Here is a 16787-nt window from a genome sequence, read left to right on the forward strand (position 1 = left end):
CTTGGAGTGGTTTCCAGTTTTTGATTACTATGGTAAAGCTGCTACGAACCTTCATATGCAAATTTTTGTGTGAACATAGGTTTTCATTTCTCTGGGGCATAAACCTAGGAGTGGAATTGCTAGGTCATATGATCACTGTATATTTAATCTTTTGAGAATCTGCCAGATTGTTTCTCAAGCAGCTGCATCATTTCACTCTCCCAATTTCTCCATATCCCTGCCAACACTGTCTTTGTGATAATAGCCATCCTTGCAGGTGGGAAGTGATATCTGATATGGCTCTGCTTTGCACTTCTCTGATGGCTGATGATGTTGCGGTTTCTGGTCATTTGTACATATTATTTGCAGAAATATCTATTCAGATCCTTTACCCATTTATATAATATTCTTGAAATGACAAAATTAGGGAATGAGAAGTTATGGACTGGGGCAAGAGGAGGAGAGAGGGGAGATGGGTGTGTATATGAAAAGGCAACTTGAAGGATATTGGTGATGATGGAATTGTTCTTGATCTTGACTGTGGTGGATACATGAACCTACACGTGGGATTACAGTACATGGAGCTAACTACACACACACACACACACACACACACGACTATAAGTAAAACCGGGGAACCTGCTTTGAATCAGTGGATTGCAGTTGTATCAATATCCTGGTTGTGATATTACACTATAATTTTGCAAGATCTTACCATTGGGGGAAACTGGATAAAGGGTACATGGGATTTCTCTATATTATTTATCAGTGCATGTGAATCTACAATTATTTCAGAAAAGAAAAAGTTTAGTTTAAAAACACACAATTAAAAAGAACCCTATGGTCAACTCTTCAACAAAACCTAATAATTCTTAATGGGTATGTACCTGACAACAAAGACTGAAACGATGTGAGGCAAACCTGAGAGAACTGCAAGGAGAAACAGACGAATCCACTGTCATAGTTAGACACTTCAAGGTCCCCTCCGTCAGAAATGGACAGGCCCTGCAGGCAGAAAATCATTAAAGACACAGTTGAACTCAATAACACCATCAATAAGCTGGATATAATGGACATCTATAGTCCATTTCATCCGATAAGAGCAGAATACATATTCTTCTCAAGCTCACATGGAACATTCACCAAGGTAGACCACTTTCTGGGCCATAAAACACACAAACACCCCTTAACAAGTTTAAAAGAATAAAAATCATACAACTGCTCTCAGACTCCAATGGAATTAAAATAGAAATTAGTAACAGAACAAAAATTTTAAAAATTTCAAAAAATAAGTAATTAATAACAGAATAGCTAGAAAAATCCCCAAATACTTGGAAACTAAACAACACACATTTTTTGAAAAAGATTTTATTTATTTGAGAAAGAGAGAAAGCAAGCATGAGTGGGAGTTGGGCAGAGGGAGAGGGAGAAGCAGACTCCCCACTGAGCAAGGAGCCCAATGAGGGGCTCTACCCCAGGACCCTGAGATCATGACCTGAGCCGAAGGCAGATGCTTAACCAACTGAGCCACCCAGGCGCTCCCACACTTTTTTTTCTTGGTAAATAATTACCGAATTATCTTACAGAATCTATATATCATTTAATCCTTTCAAAAGTAGGAATATATTTTACATGGTCTGGAATGAGCTTGTATTCAGATTCTGAATTCACTTATTCAGCAAATATATATTAGCCCTATTATAGCCAGGTCCTATGACAGATGCAGGGAATACTAAGATAAATAAGATATTGGCTTACCTTCAAAGTATTTATATTTTATGGAGTATAAAAATATATGGAAATAAAAGAGAAAAATCCAAAATGTAAGAGACACTGGAGAGGCAGACACATTGAAGATTCATCCTGGAGACAACCACTTCTGTAAATACATGTTACACCATCTCTGCAGTCTAAACAACACACTTCTTAATAACACATAGAACAAAGAAGACACCTCAGGGAGATTAAGTTAAAAAATTGAACTAAGGGCACCTGGGTAGCTCAGTCAGTTAGGTGTCTGACTCTTGATTTCAGCTCAGGTAATGATCTCAGGGTCTTGAGATTGAGCCACACAACTGGCTCTGTGCTGGACATGGAGTCTGCTTGGGATTATCTCTCTCTAAAAAAAATATTGAAGTAAATGAAAATGAAAACATAGCTTATCAAAATTTGTGGAATGCAACAAAAGCAATGCTTATAGGGAAATTTAAACTACTGAATGTATATTGAAAATAGAAAATCAATGGGAAAAGCAATGAAATTGCTGAGACTCTGTCTAGGATAACTGACGAAAAGAAGAGGAGAGGAGAAAGGAGGAGAGGAGAGAACAGAAGAAGGGGGGAGGGAAGGGAAGGGAGGGAAGAGACAAGAAGAGAAGAGATAAATTACTAATATCAGAAATGAAAGGGGAACATGACCATAAATCCCACAGACATTAGAAGAATAATCAAGCAGAAATTAAACCATTTCTCTACAATCTCTTTCAGAGAGTAGAAGCAGAGAGAATACTGCCTAACTCATTCTATAAGGCCAGAATGACTCTAAAGCCAAAATCAGACAAAGATATTACAAGAAAAGAAACTATACACAATACCTCTCATTTGCAAAGACGCAAAACTCTTCAGCAAAATATTAGCAAATTGAATCCAACAATGTATAGAATGAATTATATACATGGCCAAGTGGAATTTAACCCAGGTACGCAAAGATGGTTCAACATTCAAATATCAATTAATGTAATCCATCACATCAGCAGGCTAAAGAAGAAAAATCACATGATCATATTAGATGCAGAAAAGCATTTGACAAAATTAACACCCATTCATGATTTTAAAAAATCTCTCAGTTAACTAGGAATAGAGAATTTCCTCGGCTTGATAAAGAATATCTACAAAACCCCCTACATCTAACATCATACTTAATGGTGAGAAACTTTCCCATTAAAATCAGGAACAAAGCAAAGATGTCCCCTCTCAGCACTGCTTTTCCACATTGTACTGGAAATCCTAACTAATGGAATAAGACAAGAAAGGATATAAAAGTTTTCTGTATTAGAAATGAAAAAACAAAACTTTTGTCTGTTGATGAAATGATCATCTATGTAGAAAATCCATAAGAATTGACAAAAAGCTCCTGGAACTAATGAGCCATTACAGCAAGGTTTCAGGATACAAGGTTAATATAGAAAAGCTAATTGCTTCCCTAATATACTAACAATGCTCAAGTGGAATTTGAAATTAAAAACAATACCATTTACATTAGCACCCCCCAAATGAAATACTTAGGTATAATCTAACAAAATATGTGCAAGATCTGTATGAGGAAAACTACAAAACTCTGATGAATAAAATCAAAGAACTAACTAAGTGGAGAGATAGTCCATGTTCATGGATAGGAGGACTCAACATTGTCAAGATGTCAGTTCTTTACAACTTGATTCATTGCAATTCCAGTTAAAATCCCAGCAAGTTATTTTGTGGATACCAATACACTGATTCTAAAATTTATATGGATAAGCAAGAGTCCATAATAGCCAACACAATACTGAAGGAGAAGAATAAAGTTGGAGTATTGACATTACTCAACTTCAAGACTCCCTTTAAAGCTACATTAATTAAGTACTGGCAAAATAATAGACAAATAGGTCAGTGGAACAGAATAGAGAGTCCAAAAATAGACCCACATGATTATAGTCAACTGGTCTTTTTTTTTAAAGATGTATTTATTTATTTTAGAGGGAGATAGCGAGAGTGAGAGAGAGAGCACATACGTGAGTTGCGGGGGACAGAGGGAGAAGGAGACCCCTGCTCAGTGGGGAGCCCAATGCAAGGCTCTATCCCAGGACCCTGAGATCCTGACCTGAGCTGAAATCAAGAGTCAGATGCTTAACTGACTGAGCCACCCAGGCGCCCCTATAGTCAACTGGTCTTTCACAAAGGAGCAAATGCAATACAATGGAGAAAAATAAGACTTTCAACAAATGGTGCTGGAACAACTGGACATTCACATGCCAAAAAAATCCAAAACAAAACAAAACAAAAGATACTAGGTACAGATCTTATGCTTGTCACAAAAATTAACTTAAAATGGTCACAGACCTAAATTAAAAATGCAAAACTATATTAACTCCTGAAGGATAATATAGGGGAAAATCTAGATGACTTTGGGTTTATCCATGACTTTATAAATACCACACCAAAGACATGCATGATTCATGAAAAAAAAGTGATAAAAAAATTTCTGCTCTGCAAAAGATACTATCAAGAGAATGAGAAGACAAACCACAAACTAGGAGAAATACTTGCAAAATATATTATTTGATAAAAAAAACTGTTGGGGTGGGGTGCCTGGGTGGCTCAGTCGGTTAAGCATCTGCGTTTGGCTCAGGTCATGATTCCTGGGTCCTGGGATCGAGCCCCATGTCAGGCTCCCTGTTTGGTGGGGAGTTTGCTTCTCCCTCTCCCTCTGTTGCTCCCCCTGCTTGTGCTTTCCCTCTCTCTCTCTGCCAAATAAATAAATAAAATCTTTAAAAAAAAACTGTTGGGGTGCCTGGTGGCTCAGTTGGTTAAGGGTGTCCCTCTCTTGATTTTGGCCCAGGTCATGATCTCAGGGCTGTGAGATCAAGCCCCTTATCAGGCTCTGTTGGGCATGTAGGCTGCTTAAGATTCTCTCTCTCCCTCTGCCCCCTCCCTGCACACTCCCTCCCCTGCCATGCTTGTGCGCAGGCACATGCTCTCCTCTCAAAACAAAATGAAAAGCTGTTATCCAAAAATATACAAAAAACTCTTAAAACTCAACAATAAGAAAACAAACAACTGAATTAAAAATGTGCCAAAGACCTTAGCAGACACCTCACCAAAGAAAATACACAGATGGCAAACAAGCATATGAAAGAGTGCTCCATATCATATTTTCCTGATGATTTTCAGGAAAATTCAAGTTAAAGCAGCAGTGAGATACCACACACCTGTTAGAATGGTCAAAATCCATACCCCTACAATGCCACATGTTGACAAGGGTATGGAGCAACAGGAATTTCACTCACTGCTGGGTATGCAGAAAGGTACAGCCATTTTGGAAAGACAGTTTAGCAATTTCTTATGAAGGTAAACCTATTTTACCACACAATCCAGCATCTCTCTCCTTGGTATCTAGCCAAAGGAGTTGAAAACATGCGCACACAAAAACCTGCACACGGATATTTATAGAGCTTTATTCATAATTGTCAAAACTAAAAGCAATTAAGATGTTCTTCAGTAGGTGAATGGATAAACGGTGGCCCATCCAGACAACGGAATATTGCTCAGCAGTAAAAGAAATAAATGAGCTCTTAAGCCATGAAAAGACGTGGAGGAGACTTACATGCATATTACTAAGTAAAAGAAGCCGCTTTGAAAAGGCTACATACTATATGATTCCAACTATACCATATGCTGGGAAAGGCAAAACTATAGAGTAAAAAGACCAGTGGTTGTCAGGGATTAGTGGGGAGGGAGGGATACACAGGTGGAAAACAGAGGATTTTTAGGGCAGAGAAACTGCTCTGTAGGACACTATCCGTATGCGTATATAACTGCTCTGGTGGGGGGATGTTGATGATGGAGGAGGCGTGCATGGCTGGGGGTTGGGGGGGATATGGGAAATCTCTGTACCTTCTGCCCAATATTGTGGTCATCCTAAAACTGCTCTAACAGCAGTCTATTTTAGAAGACCTAGGGTACAAATGAAATTGTGATGCGTTCTGAAGTGGGTTCAAATCCTTGCTCTGGCACTAAGTGTATGTTAAAAAATTCAGTCTTAACCACCTGCAGAGCGTTTTCATGTCTTCCTGAATATGATTATTGCACAACTTCCAAGTTCTGTCTCCTTTGATTAATATCAGCCCTAAATGTTCTCTCCTTTACCTTGATTTTCTGTTTCCCAGTTACTGTCCATGTTGTTTATTCAAATTTAGTTTGCAAACCACTGAGGGCATAACTTTGTCTTAGACATGATTGTGTCCCTCCTATACAAAACTCAGGACCTGTTTTGTGGTCCCTTGGGTCTGAATTTGGGTGATGAGACCTGAACCTCAGTTTCTTCATCTGTAAGTTAGGGCTAATCATAATGACACTGAAGGTTTGTTGTGATGATAAAATGTGCTTCAACTCGTAAAAAAAGATGAAATACAGGGGCACCTGGGTGGCACAGTGGATTAAGCATCTGACTTTCGGTTTTGGCTCAGGTCCTGATCCCAGCATTGTGAGACTGAGCCCCACCTTGGCTCCATGCTCAGTGCAGAGTTGGCTTGACTCTCTCTCCCTCTCCCCCACCTCCCTGCTCTCTCTCTCTTTCTCTCTCACATAAATAAATACATATTTTTAAAAAGGATGAAATATAAACTTTAGTGAGGAGACTGGTTGATTAGGAATCAAAATTAGAATGGTTTATTCCCCTCTAATATTATTTTTAGTGAAAATGCAAAAACGAGAGGTCAACTACCAAAGTCACCGGTTCTTTTCCTGCTGCATGTGAAGGAGTCTTCCAGTTTATACTGAGATGGTTTGTCTTCCTCCCACCTTTCTTTCCCTCCACTTGTCAACTTAATTTAATCACTGCCTCAGTGATTAAAGACAAAATAGGAATTCAATTCCTATGCCTCTCCTGGATTGGGACTGATGGAAAGTTAACAAACAGCCCCATCTTGAAATGTCATAATGACCTTTTTAAGGAAGGAAGTCGAGTCACACATGAATGCATTCTCACTGGAGTAATGCAAATTTTAAACTCTTGGGAACTGGAAGCAAACCCCACACACCCTCCTCCCCGCCCTTGCCCCATCTCTACAGATCAGCAGGGAGTCTGAAACTCTGCTCCATTCTGTTCCTGCGGCTTTGTCTCCCTAATTAGCAGCGGCGACCCTGATGGGCATCCCCACTTCGCTGATGGGCAGGTTGCACAGCAGAAGGGATCCAGGGGAGGGTCTCTCAGGCAGGAGATTTCTCCTGTGGCCTTAATAACAACTAGTCTCAGACAGAGATTAACTCTTGGGAAAGCAGATTTTTTTTTAAGTCCAAAAAGCAAAGAATGAGGTAACAGACTGCTTGCTGCAGGCATCTATTTTAGCCTCAGAGCTCTGAACAATTTGCAGTTGCAGATGTTAAAATATCCAGAATCCATGGAGAACAGAACAGATGACATTATTCATCCCGCCTCTGCAGCTCTGGGGGCCTCCTGCAATTCACAGCATTTGATGACTCATGTGGGGAGCAACCCTGCGTATGCTCCCAGCCCGCAGACAATTCACTTCAGCTTATAAAACCTTTTACAGGGAGTCACTACAGGGCCAGACTTTGACACAGGGGATATACAGCAATGAACAAGCTCCAGGGGACCTTCAGGAGCTCACAGCAGAGAAGACAGGTGGAGAAACCCTGCATGTGGTCCAGGAGGCCCTGTCCTGCACACGGGTGCCCGGGCAGGGAGGGTGGGCTGAAATCCAGCCTGGGCTCTTATTGTCAAGCCGCGTGCCTGGACATGGAGGAAGGGGTGCCTTTTTCTAATGTGCACAGAGGAGCAATGCGTGTTCCCGGCAGCCCTGGACCAAGTTACAGACCTAGAACTCACTCGTACAATAACGTAAGTGCTCTAATAGAGACAGGGATCAATAACTGTGAGAAGGGAGGAGAGAGCAGGGAAGGAGTTGAGGAGAGTGACAGAGAGGGAAGGAGGGACATTTCCGGAGGGCCTTGGAGGAAAACAGGAGGAGTAGGAATTCACCCCATAGAACTGGTGAAAGAAAGGCAAACAGGCAGGGGAAACAGTGAGCGAAGATGCAGAGGCTATCAGGCCCGTTTCTGGAGCAGAGACTGGTTCAACCTGGCTGATGGAGGTGAGGCGAGTAGGTGGGCAGGTCTTCCAAGTCACACTGAGGATGCTGGGCTTCAGCTGCAGGCTGGCTGATGGTTCTCAAACTCTGGTGCGGCCTGAAGCACATGGAAAGCTTTTTACCAATGTAGTTTCCTCGGCCCAAGCCCCGGAGATGAGTTCTGATTCAGTAGGATCGGGATAGGGGTGGGGGTTTCAAGAGTGAACACTTAAAATTATTTTCCCATTGGATTTTGATCCAGTGGTCAGAAGAGAAATAGTGCTGAACTATGGGGGTGTTCAGGGGAGTTAAGAGAGAATGCCTGCTGGAAGTGCAGGAGCAAAGACCACCAGCTGCAAAGTGGAGAGTGGGGGCAGCCGGGGAGACCCACTTTGCCAGTATAGGCTTTCAGAAAGCTATCTCAGAGCCCAGCCCTTAATCAATCCACCCTCAAGTGCAAAGGCCAGATAGCCTCAAAATGCGAAGAAAGCAGAAGGTAGGGTAGGGACGGAGGCAAGGACTTCAGGCCCAGCTCTACTGCCTGTGGGTTGGGTCACTTCAGACCAATTGTTTCCCCTGAGTCTCTAATCTGTACAGTAACAAGAACTCTGAAGCCCCTCTTGGCTGCATATTAAGGGACTTCAATCCCTTCTAGTGAGAAGTTCATTGTATAAACGGATGCTGGATAAGTTAAAAAAACAAAAAAAAAAAGACTCTAATAGTGGAAGTTAGAATAGGCTCCGAGTTGTTTTGAGAAAGGGAAGTTCTTTCTTTCTGAAACCTTCTCGAGCCTCTGTGTGTGTCTCATCAGACCTTGTACAGTGCTCTGCACCTTGCAGGCACTTAGTACGTACTGTTTAATAACAAACAGCAGCCAGAGTGTCGTAGTTGGCTCTTCAGGGCAGGACACATGTGAAACTCCTCCTCTGTGTTTTATCCAGCCTATATTATCAGCAGGCATTTTGTGTAGTGACCCTCCTATTATCCAGACTTCTATTAATTAGGGTTCTTGATTATCTGGATGTTTTAAAATAGCCTCAGGTAATGATAACAATAAACCTGAGCTGGCTGTAACCTCTATGTGACTGGAGAGGGGAAAGGATTGGAGATTTTAAAGGTGGTGAAAACTTCCTCTTGGACTTACACAGCCTTTAATATATTCAGACTGTGTCTTGCCAAATGAAGTAATTACATGGGATATTTGAAAGTGTAATAGAAAGCAGCCTTTGGTTTGGGAAATGATGCTCCTCCCTGTCCCAGATCTAAAGACAGATAGGAAGTTCCTTCGTTTATCAGTTTGCACATTGGAAGAGCCTGTGAAGGATGTAGTATGTCCAGAGCAGGGCAATAGGCATGTTACACTGCTGGTCAAGGTAAGGGCAAGACCAGTGTGGAAGCGTGAGCGGAAAGGTGTGTATTTAGAAGACGCTCCCCGCTGGAGGCAGAAGCCATTGGTGTCACGCCCACATTCCCATGCCACCCCTTCCAGTTGCCAGCACCGGCAGGGCTGTGTCTGAGGATTCTCTGGTGCCACTGCCGGTCGTGCGCATGGGCGCCGCAGGCAGGGGGAGTCAGAGAATCATTGCCATGCCACCCTCACCCCTGCGAAAAGACAGACTGATGAGACCAGGTGTATGCCTTAACTCCCTCACCCCTTGGACAGAGTAACTGTCTTCTAGGTTTCCCTGGGGTGGGGCACGACGGCACCTTGCATGATGACACGGCATTCCTCCCCATCTGCGCTCTCTAACTGGCGCTTCCGAGGACCATCTCCCAGACAAACCACCTGTTCTGGAATCCTGGTCTCAGGTGCTAGTTCTGGGGAACCCCAACTGAGCCATCAGGCCACTGGAAATGTGATCACTGCGGTCATTGATTTGTAGCCCTGGTGTTAACAAGAGACAGGGCCACCATGTGGCTTGCACAGCTATAGAGGAAGTAGCTGAAAAGTCTTGCATAAACAGAGGGAGCACAGGGGAAGTGAGTCTAGAGCAGGGTAGGGGGCGGGGAAAGAAGCTGGGAGAAAGCAACCTTGATTGGATGTCTCCTCTGGCCCCGCCCCTGGGTTTGGTGTGAGACACACATGATCTCTATCAATCTACAACACTAGAAACTAGGAAGACATCACCTCCATTCTACAGGTTAGGAAATGATGATGGAAGGAAGGAAGTGGTTTATAATCACATGACCATCAAGGGGCATAGAGAAGGGATTTAAACTCAGGCCTCTGTACTGCCAAAGTCTATGCTCTATTTCCCAGAGCTCACCTAATAGCCCACACAGAACGAATAACTATCAGTGACCAGTGTGGTCTTTACAGAGAAGAGTCCCCAGCTCCTGCGGCCGGGCCGGGCTTCCCAGTGGAAGGACCTTAGAGGGAAGCTGAGGTCAGTTGTCTGGTTTCCCACTCAGTGTGCACGTCTCTGAAATTCGTTCAGAAATGTTCCATGAGAGCCTGTGTGTGTGTGTGTGTGTGTGTGCGCCAGGCACCCGGGAAGGACCTAGGTATACAACAGTGAGCAGACTTGCCCCAGCTCTCATGGAACCTAGAGACCAGTAGGGAAAATGGATCTTTATCAAATAATCACACTCATAAATGTGTAATTAAAAATGAAGGTAATTGCTCTTAAGGAAAGAAACACGATTAATGAAAACTTAAAACAAAGAGACTTGTCCTAGATTAGGGGTCCTCAAGGGACACTTTCTCAGGAAGTGCCATCTGAACTGTGATCATCAGGCAGGCGGAGGGGGAGGTGAAGGAGGTTGTGAGGTTAACGTGGCTGTAGGCTGAGAGGGACAGACAGGAGCAAGGGTCAGGAGGAGGCAGCAGAGGCAGGCGGGGGCCAAGGGAAGGGTTCTGAGTTTCAGCCTAAGAGTGGAAGGGTCAGACTTGGCTGCTGAACCATGGTTCAGTTAGAGCACAGAGAACAGACTCTAGGTGAGGAGGGGGCATCACTGGTGCAGAGAGAGCAGTTAGGAGATTCTCCAGGCAACAACAGCAAGACACGCATGTGACTTGGCCACCATGGTGGCCATGGAGAAGAAAAGTGATTGATTGATTCTTTGTGGAGATTTGGAGGTAAAACCCATCAGGGCATGGTGAGAGTTTGAATATGAGGGCAAAGAACCAAAGATTTCAAAGACGAAACGATGCTTAATGGCTTATGTAAACTCCTATTAGCTGAACTGATGTTTACATTCAATTGCAGTGAAACACTGTTGAAAGGACAAAATGCCCGCTCTTGTGTATTTTAAGACAGGCCTGATGGGAACAGCTGCCTTGCATGTGAGAGGGCTGCACAACCTTGTGAACCTCAGACGTGACCGCGGTGGTGGCTTCCGGAAGAAGTTTACATACCCCAGTTCAAGCCCTTGGGTGGCCAGCATGCTTGCCGCTTTTCCCGTCAGAACCCCCCTAAGAGTCTCTGTTGTAGGGGGAAGGGCTGTCTCTAAATCAGAACCACCAGCCAGAGCCTGCTGACCTCAGAGTGAGAGGCTTACAATAAATCGGAGTGTTCTGGGAAGCCAACCCCAAGAATGCTGGCCCCCTTCCCCACTTGTGACTGTCTTTCGAACTTTAGGATTTGGCAGTCATTCAAACCAAATAACTCTCGGGTGCAAAAGACAATGGAGTCCAGAACAGTCTCTGCCTCATTGTTTCAGATTACATGGCTCAGAATCCTTGCCCTTTTCCCTTTTCAGCTGGAATTATCCTCTGGTATAACGAGAATTTGCATAAACAGTTTTTTCTCAATATGCTTTCCTCTAACAAGGCATTTGGTTTCTTCATTGGGAGAGAATTTCAAAGATTTCAAACTTGAGCGTCTGCTCCTGGTGGCACCACTTGCATGTCCCAATTAAAGTGTAAAGTAAAGCTCACTCGTTAAAGTGGGCAGGTACTTTCGGAGCAAACATTTTGTCAGGTTCTGCTGAGAGTCAGAGACCTATCCTCCCAGCTCAGCAGAGAGGCAGTGGGGGACAGGAGTGTGTCCCCTGGGATGAACACTGAAGGCTCCCAAACAGGGAGCATGGCCAATGGGCTCCAAATGGGGCCATTACTTTTGCTCAATTACACAACAGGAGAAGGGTAAGAAATGAGGAAAGCACATGAATACTTAATAACGTTGCATCCAGCACATGACCAAGGCCCTAAAATTTCGTAGTTGAAATCTATGCGCACCTGAGCCCTGACTCCCACCAAACCCCAACTTCATCATTAGCATCTGTGATTCTCAACCTGCACTTTGAATCATGGGGAGTAGGGTTGGGGCGGGGATGAGAGTGTTAAAAAACAAACTAATGCCTTTGGTAATGATTACGTTCATTACCACACGATATGGAAGTCACCCCAACTCACCCTATCTGGGCCGTCCATCTTACCTGATGGCCTACAAGGCAAGCTGTGGCCACTTCTGTCGTCTGTTCTGCCTGTCCAGTACACTCTTCCCCCCAAAACGCACACACCTGTGTTTCCTATTTGAGCCCTGGCCCTATATCCTGTCTTAGCACTGAGACCTTGTACTGTCTGAGAACATGAACACTCACTCGTCCCTCTGGTTCTCTCCTTCCTGGCCTCCTCTAATGCTGGCTTCTCGGAACCAGATCTTGGCTCTGACCTGCTTGGTCAGTGCCTACCCCTGCCCTTGGGGAACGTGCGGCAGAGACTTAAATTTGCATAAGCAATCTGTGAAGTAGGAACTAATATATTCCCTGTTTCACAGCTGCAGAAATTAACCGCAGCCAGAAAGGTTAAGTGATCCATATAATACCACCCAGCTCTGGACTTTACTGTTTTGAGTCTGTAATCCAAATAATCTATTACTCTAGACTCAGCTGCAAAACAGAAAAAAATTATTGCCCACTTACTTGGATGGTGAGGATTAAAAGATAGAGATGTAAAATTAGTGAGGCTACCGTACATAAGGCGCGGGTCATTGGGAGCCAACTGAATAAACTGTGGGTATGAAATGTTACCCCAAGTATTTCGTATTGGTCAGCTCTGGCTTCCATAACAGAATATCCTAGACTGGATGGCTTAAGCAATAGAAATTTGTTTTTTCACAGTTCTGGAGGTGGAAGCCTGAGATCAGTGTGCCCTCAAGGTCAGCTGTGCGAGAACTCTGCACACCCACCCGTTTTCTGGCTGAACGACTGGGAAAGTTTTCTTCGTACAACGTTATGTGATATCTTTGGCCTCTACTTGTTTACGTATTACATATATCTCTATTCTTTCTTCCTCTAGTTGTGACAATTCACATAGCATTATCTGGCCCCAATACCATCTAATGCCGTGCCCACGGAGACACTGAAATCATGTTATGGTATTCAGTGGCTGTCCAGGTGACCCAGAATCTGCAAACACTGATATTATTTTAAATAGGCACCAAATGACAGGATAAATTATGAAAGTCCTCATGGAGCATTCACAGAGCCTGAAGGGGAGTCTGCAGCTCCCAGCTTGAGAAGCCCCAGCCAGCTGGCTCAGTGGCCAGAGCCCTGTGTGGAATGAACCTCAGAGCTACTGGAAATGCTGCTGTTCTCTGCACCATTTATCTAGTTACTTAGTAGTTTCTTAAAAGCTGTGCCTAAATACCATCTTAAGAAGTGTTCTTATTTCTATGGCCTGGGACTCAGTTTGAAATGCTTTCCTCTCGGCTTCTTTGATCACCAATGCACCAAAGATCTACACCCAGGTCGCCCTTTGTTCTTCCTCCCAGAGTTCCCATCAGACATGTCATAAGGCTTATCTCTCTCACAGATGCCTCCTTGTGTGCGTACAGATGTCCTGAGGCATCTTCCTTCAACTGTTCCACACTCTGGCTTCCCCACCTTGCTATTAAGCTCTGCAGCAGGCCATGGTGCATGTTTCCCAGGTACACTAAACACAAAACATAACATTCCTTCCTTCCCTTAAAAAGTCAATCAACATTTCCTCCATAATCCCTGTACTGTAGAGTTGAATGCAGACACCCACGGGAGTCTGGTCATGTTCTCTTATGTCAAACAGTTCTCAAATATTTGGTTCCAGCTTTTCCACTGACTAGCTGTGTGAACTGGGCAAACCACTTACCTTTCTGAGCCTCAGTGTCCCCATCTAAAAAGTGGTCATAAAACCACATGGACAGCCTATTGTGTGGAGTTGTTGGGAAACTAAATTTGATCATTTCAAGGATATGAAAGTATTTTGAAAACTGTAAAGCGCTAGTCAAAGGCAAGTTGGTAGTAAGACATATTTAATAGCCACTTTATGATTCCTCCCATCGAGGCTGGACACATGTCATCTCAGCACAACTGATGCATTGAAGATTTAGGAACATGCGATTCTTAAATAGAGGATTTTTTTCCCTGCATAGTATCTGCTTCTTTTAATTTCAGTATATCATGTTTGAATGTTGTGGTGCTTGATGAAATTTTTTGGCAACCTGTTACTGATGGAAATGAGAAATCATTTCCCTCTCCAAATAGACTGTAACCGCCTCCTTGTTCCAAAAAGAGGTGCTCTGTAGAGTAGGTTCAAGTTAGAAATAGAATATCTGTACCCTGAAAGGCCAGGTTTCTTTTTATAATGTAACCATATTTAAGACAACTTGGAAATAAAGAAATAAAAATAACCCAGAATCCTACTGAGTACAACTTTGTGTACTTGCCCATTACTGCCCACTTATCATCCATAAGCACAGATAGCTTAAGATACTGTAATTACAACATACACAACATTCGATATTCTACCTTTCTCATTTAACATTGTAGCAAACATTTCTCCACATTTCTACATAGCCTCCATGTTTATCGTTATAATGGCAAAATAGTATTCCATGAACTTACTCCCCTTTGGGTCAGGATTTAGGTTGTTTCCAGGTCTCTCTTTTGCTACTAGTAACGATGCCGCAATGGATAGCTTCCTAAACATAGCTTTTTGCCTTAGTGAAAGATAAACTCTCAAGGGTAGAATTATTCTATTCAAAGGGTATGAAAAACCTTTAGGATTCTTGCAAATATATTTTTATTGCTTTCCAAAAGGATTTCCCAAGTTACAATGCCATTAGGTGTATTTGATTTCACAGCAAACATTCCACAATTGATCAATTTACTGTAAAATTTTACTAATTGAATAGGTGTAAAATGCTCTCTTTGAGTTGATTTGTTTTTATTTCCATAAAGGAAAAACAGTTTTCAAGGGAAACTTTTTAGAGGAGAAAGTTTGGGCACCAAGAAGAGAAATCCAGGTAGCAGACAGTATCTTCATTTAACATTTTGTCCACTGCAAGAAGACAGAGCGTGAGCTAGTTCCCAGTCTCTGTTTCAGAGGATGAGAACAGCCGGACCTGCCCTGGAACCCAAGTGGCACTCAGGCCTAGAGCATGCAGTAGAGAAACCGTCCTGCAGTAGTTTACACATACTTGCTGGAACTTACCAGTAGAGACATTCAGTTTTGCTGAACTTTGAAACCAGCAATGCAAGTTGCAAATATTCCAGGAGGGGATATTAGATTGGCAACATGAAAGTTGATCATTACCCAACTACTGGCATCTAGACCCAGTCAGAAGGAATTTTCAGGCAAACAGAATCTGGTGTGATGTTTATTGCTACTTAGAAGGAGCCAGTCCTCCTTGCTTTGCTAGTTGCACAGATTCTGAAGGGAACTTGGGTGGCAAAATCCCACTCTAGTTTTCTCAGTTTTATGTTGCCCATTTGCTAGATGCTTTGCCTGAAAGAAGTGCTATGAAATGTGTGAACTGGAATCTTGGAAATAACTCTGAGAGTTTCGGAAGCAATAATTTTAATTATGAAAGCTTGTTCCATTAAAGAAAAATCAGCCAACACTGAAGAAATACAAACAATTATAAGAACATATTATGAGCAACTATATGCTAACAAATTAGACAATCTGGAAGAAATGGATGTAGTCCTAGAGATGTATATACTACCAAAACTGAAACAGGAAGAAATAGAAAACTTGAACAGATCCATAACCAGCAAGGAAATTGAAGCAGTAATAAAAAAATCTCCCAACAAACAAGACTCCAGGGCTGCATGGATTCCCAGGGGAATTCTACGAAACATTTAAGGAAGAATTAATACCTGTTCTTCTGAAGTGGTTTCAAAAAATAGAAATGGAAGGGAAACTTCCAAACTCTTTCTCTGAGGCCAGCATTATCTTGATCCCTAAACCAGACAAAGTCCCCACTGAAAAGGAGAATTACAGACCAATATCCCTGATGAACATGGATGTAAAAATTCTCAGAAAGATACTAGCTAATAGGATCCAACAGTGCATTAAAAGGATTATTCACCACGACCAAGTGGGATTTATTCCTGGGCTGCAAGCGTGGTTCAACATCTGCGAATCAATCAATGTGATACACTACATTAATAAAAGAAAGGACAAGAACCATATGATCCTCTCAATAGATGCAGAAAATGCATCTGACAAGGTACAGCATCCTTTCTTGATTAAAACTCTTCACAGTGTAGGGATGGAGGGAACATACCTCAAAATCATAAAAGCCATATATGAAAAGCCCACAGTGAATATCATTCTCAACTAGGGAAAACTGAGAGCTTTTCCCTAAGATCAGGAACATGGCAGGGATGTCCACTATCACCACTGCTGCTCAACATAGTACTAGAAGTCCTAGCCTTAGCAATTAGAAAACAAAGAGAAATAAAAGGCATTCAAATTGGCAAAGAAGTGAAATTCTCAGTCTTTGCAGATGACATGATACTCTATGTGGAAAACCCAAAAGACTCCATCTTAAAATTGTTAGAACTCACACAGGAATTCAGCGAAGTGGCAGGATATAAAATCAATGCACAGAAATCAGTTGCGTTTCTATACACCAACAATGAGACAGAAGAAAGAGAAATTAAGGAGTCGATCCCATTTACAATTGCACCAAAAACCATAAAATACCTAGGAATAAACCTAACCAAAGAGGCAAAGGATCTGTACTCCGAAAAC

The 16787-nt window shown here is 42.6% G+C and overlaps 1 protein-coding gene across 7 annotated transcripts in view; it reads right to left on the reverse strand.

Moving 5' to 3' along the window:
• Positions 1-536: 536 nt before the first annotated feature.
• The window catches only part of TPM1 (tropomyosin 1), a 66007-nt gene continuing 49756 nt past the window's right edge, over positions 537-16787 (reverse strand). The window contains exons 10-11 of one of the 7 annotated variants that reach the window (XR_005831956.1): positions 2573-2735; positions 537-984 (exon numbers count right to left, since the gene is read on the reverse strand). Coding sequence is in view for 1 of the 7 variants with exons in the window: in XM_040620551.1 (XP_040476485.1) it covers positions 968-984 (17 nt within the window). In the remaining 6 variants the exon portion in view is untranslated. The remainder of the gene's footprint in view (positions 985-2572; positions 2736-16787) is intronic. The other 6 variants (XR_005831955.1, XR_005831954.1, XR_005831960.1 and 3 more) reach the window with 6 other exon arrangements.

The sequence above is a fragment of the Ursus maritimus genome, unplaced genomic scaffold, assembly GCF_017311325.1.
Source record: "Ursus maritimus isolate PB19 unplaced genomic scaffold, ASM1731132v1 scaffold_35, whole genome shotgun sequence".
NCBI classification, from domain to species: domain Eukaryota; kingdom Metazoa; phylum Chordata; class Mammalia; order Carnivora; family Ursidae; genus Ursus; species Ursus maritimus.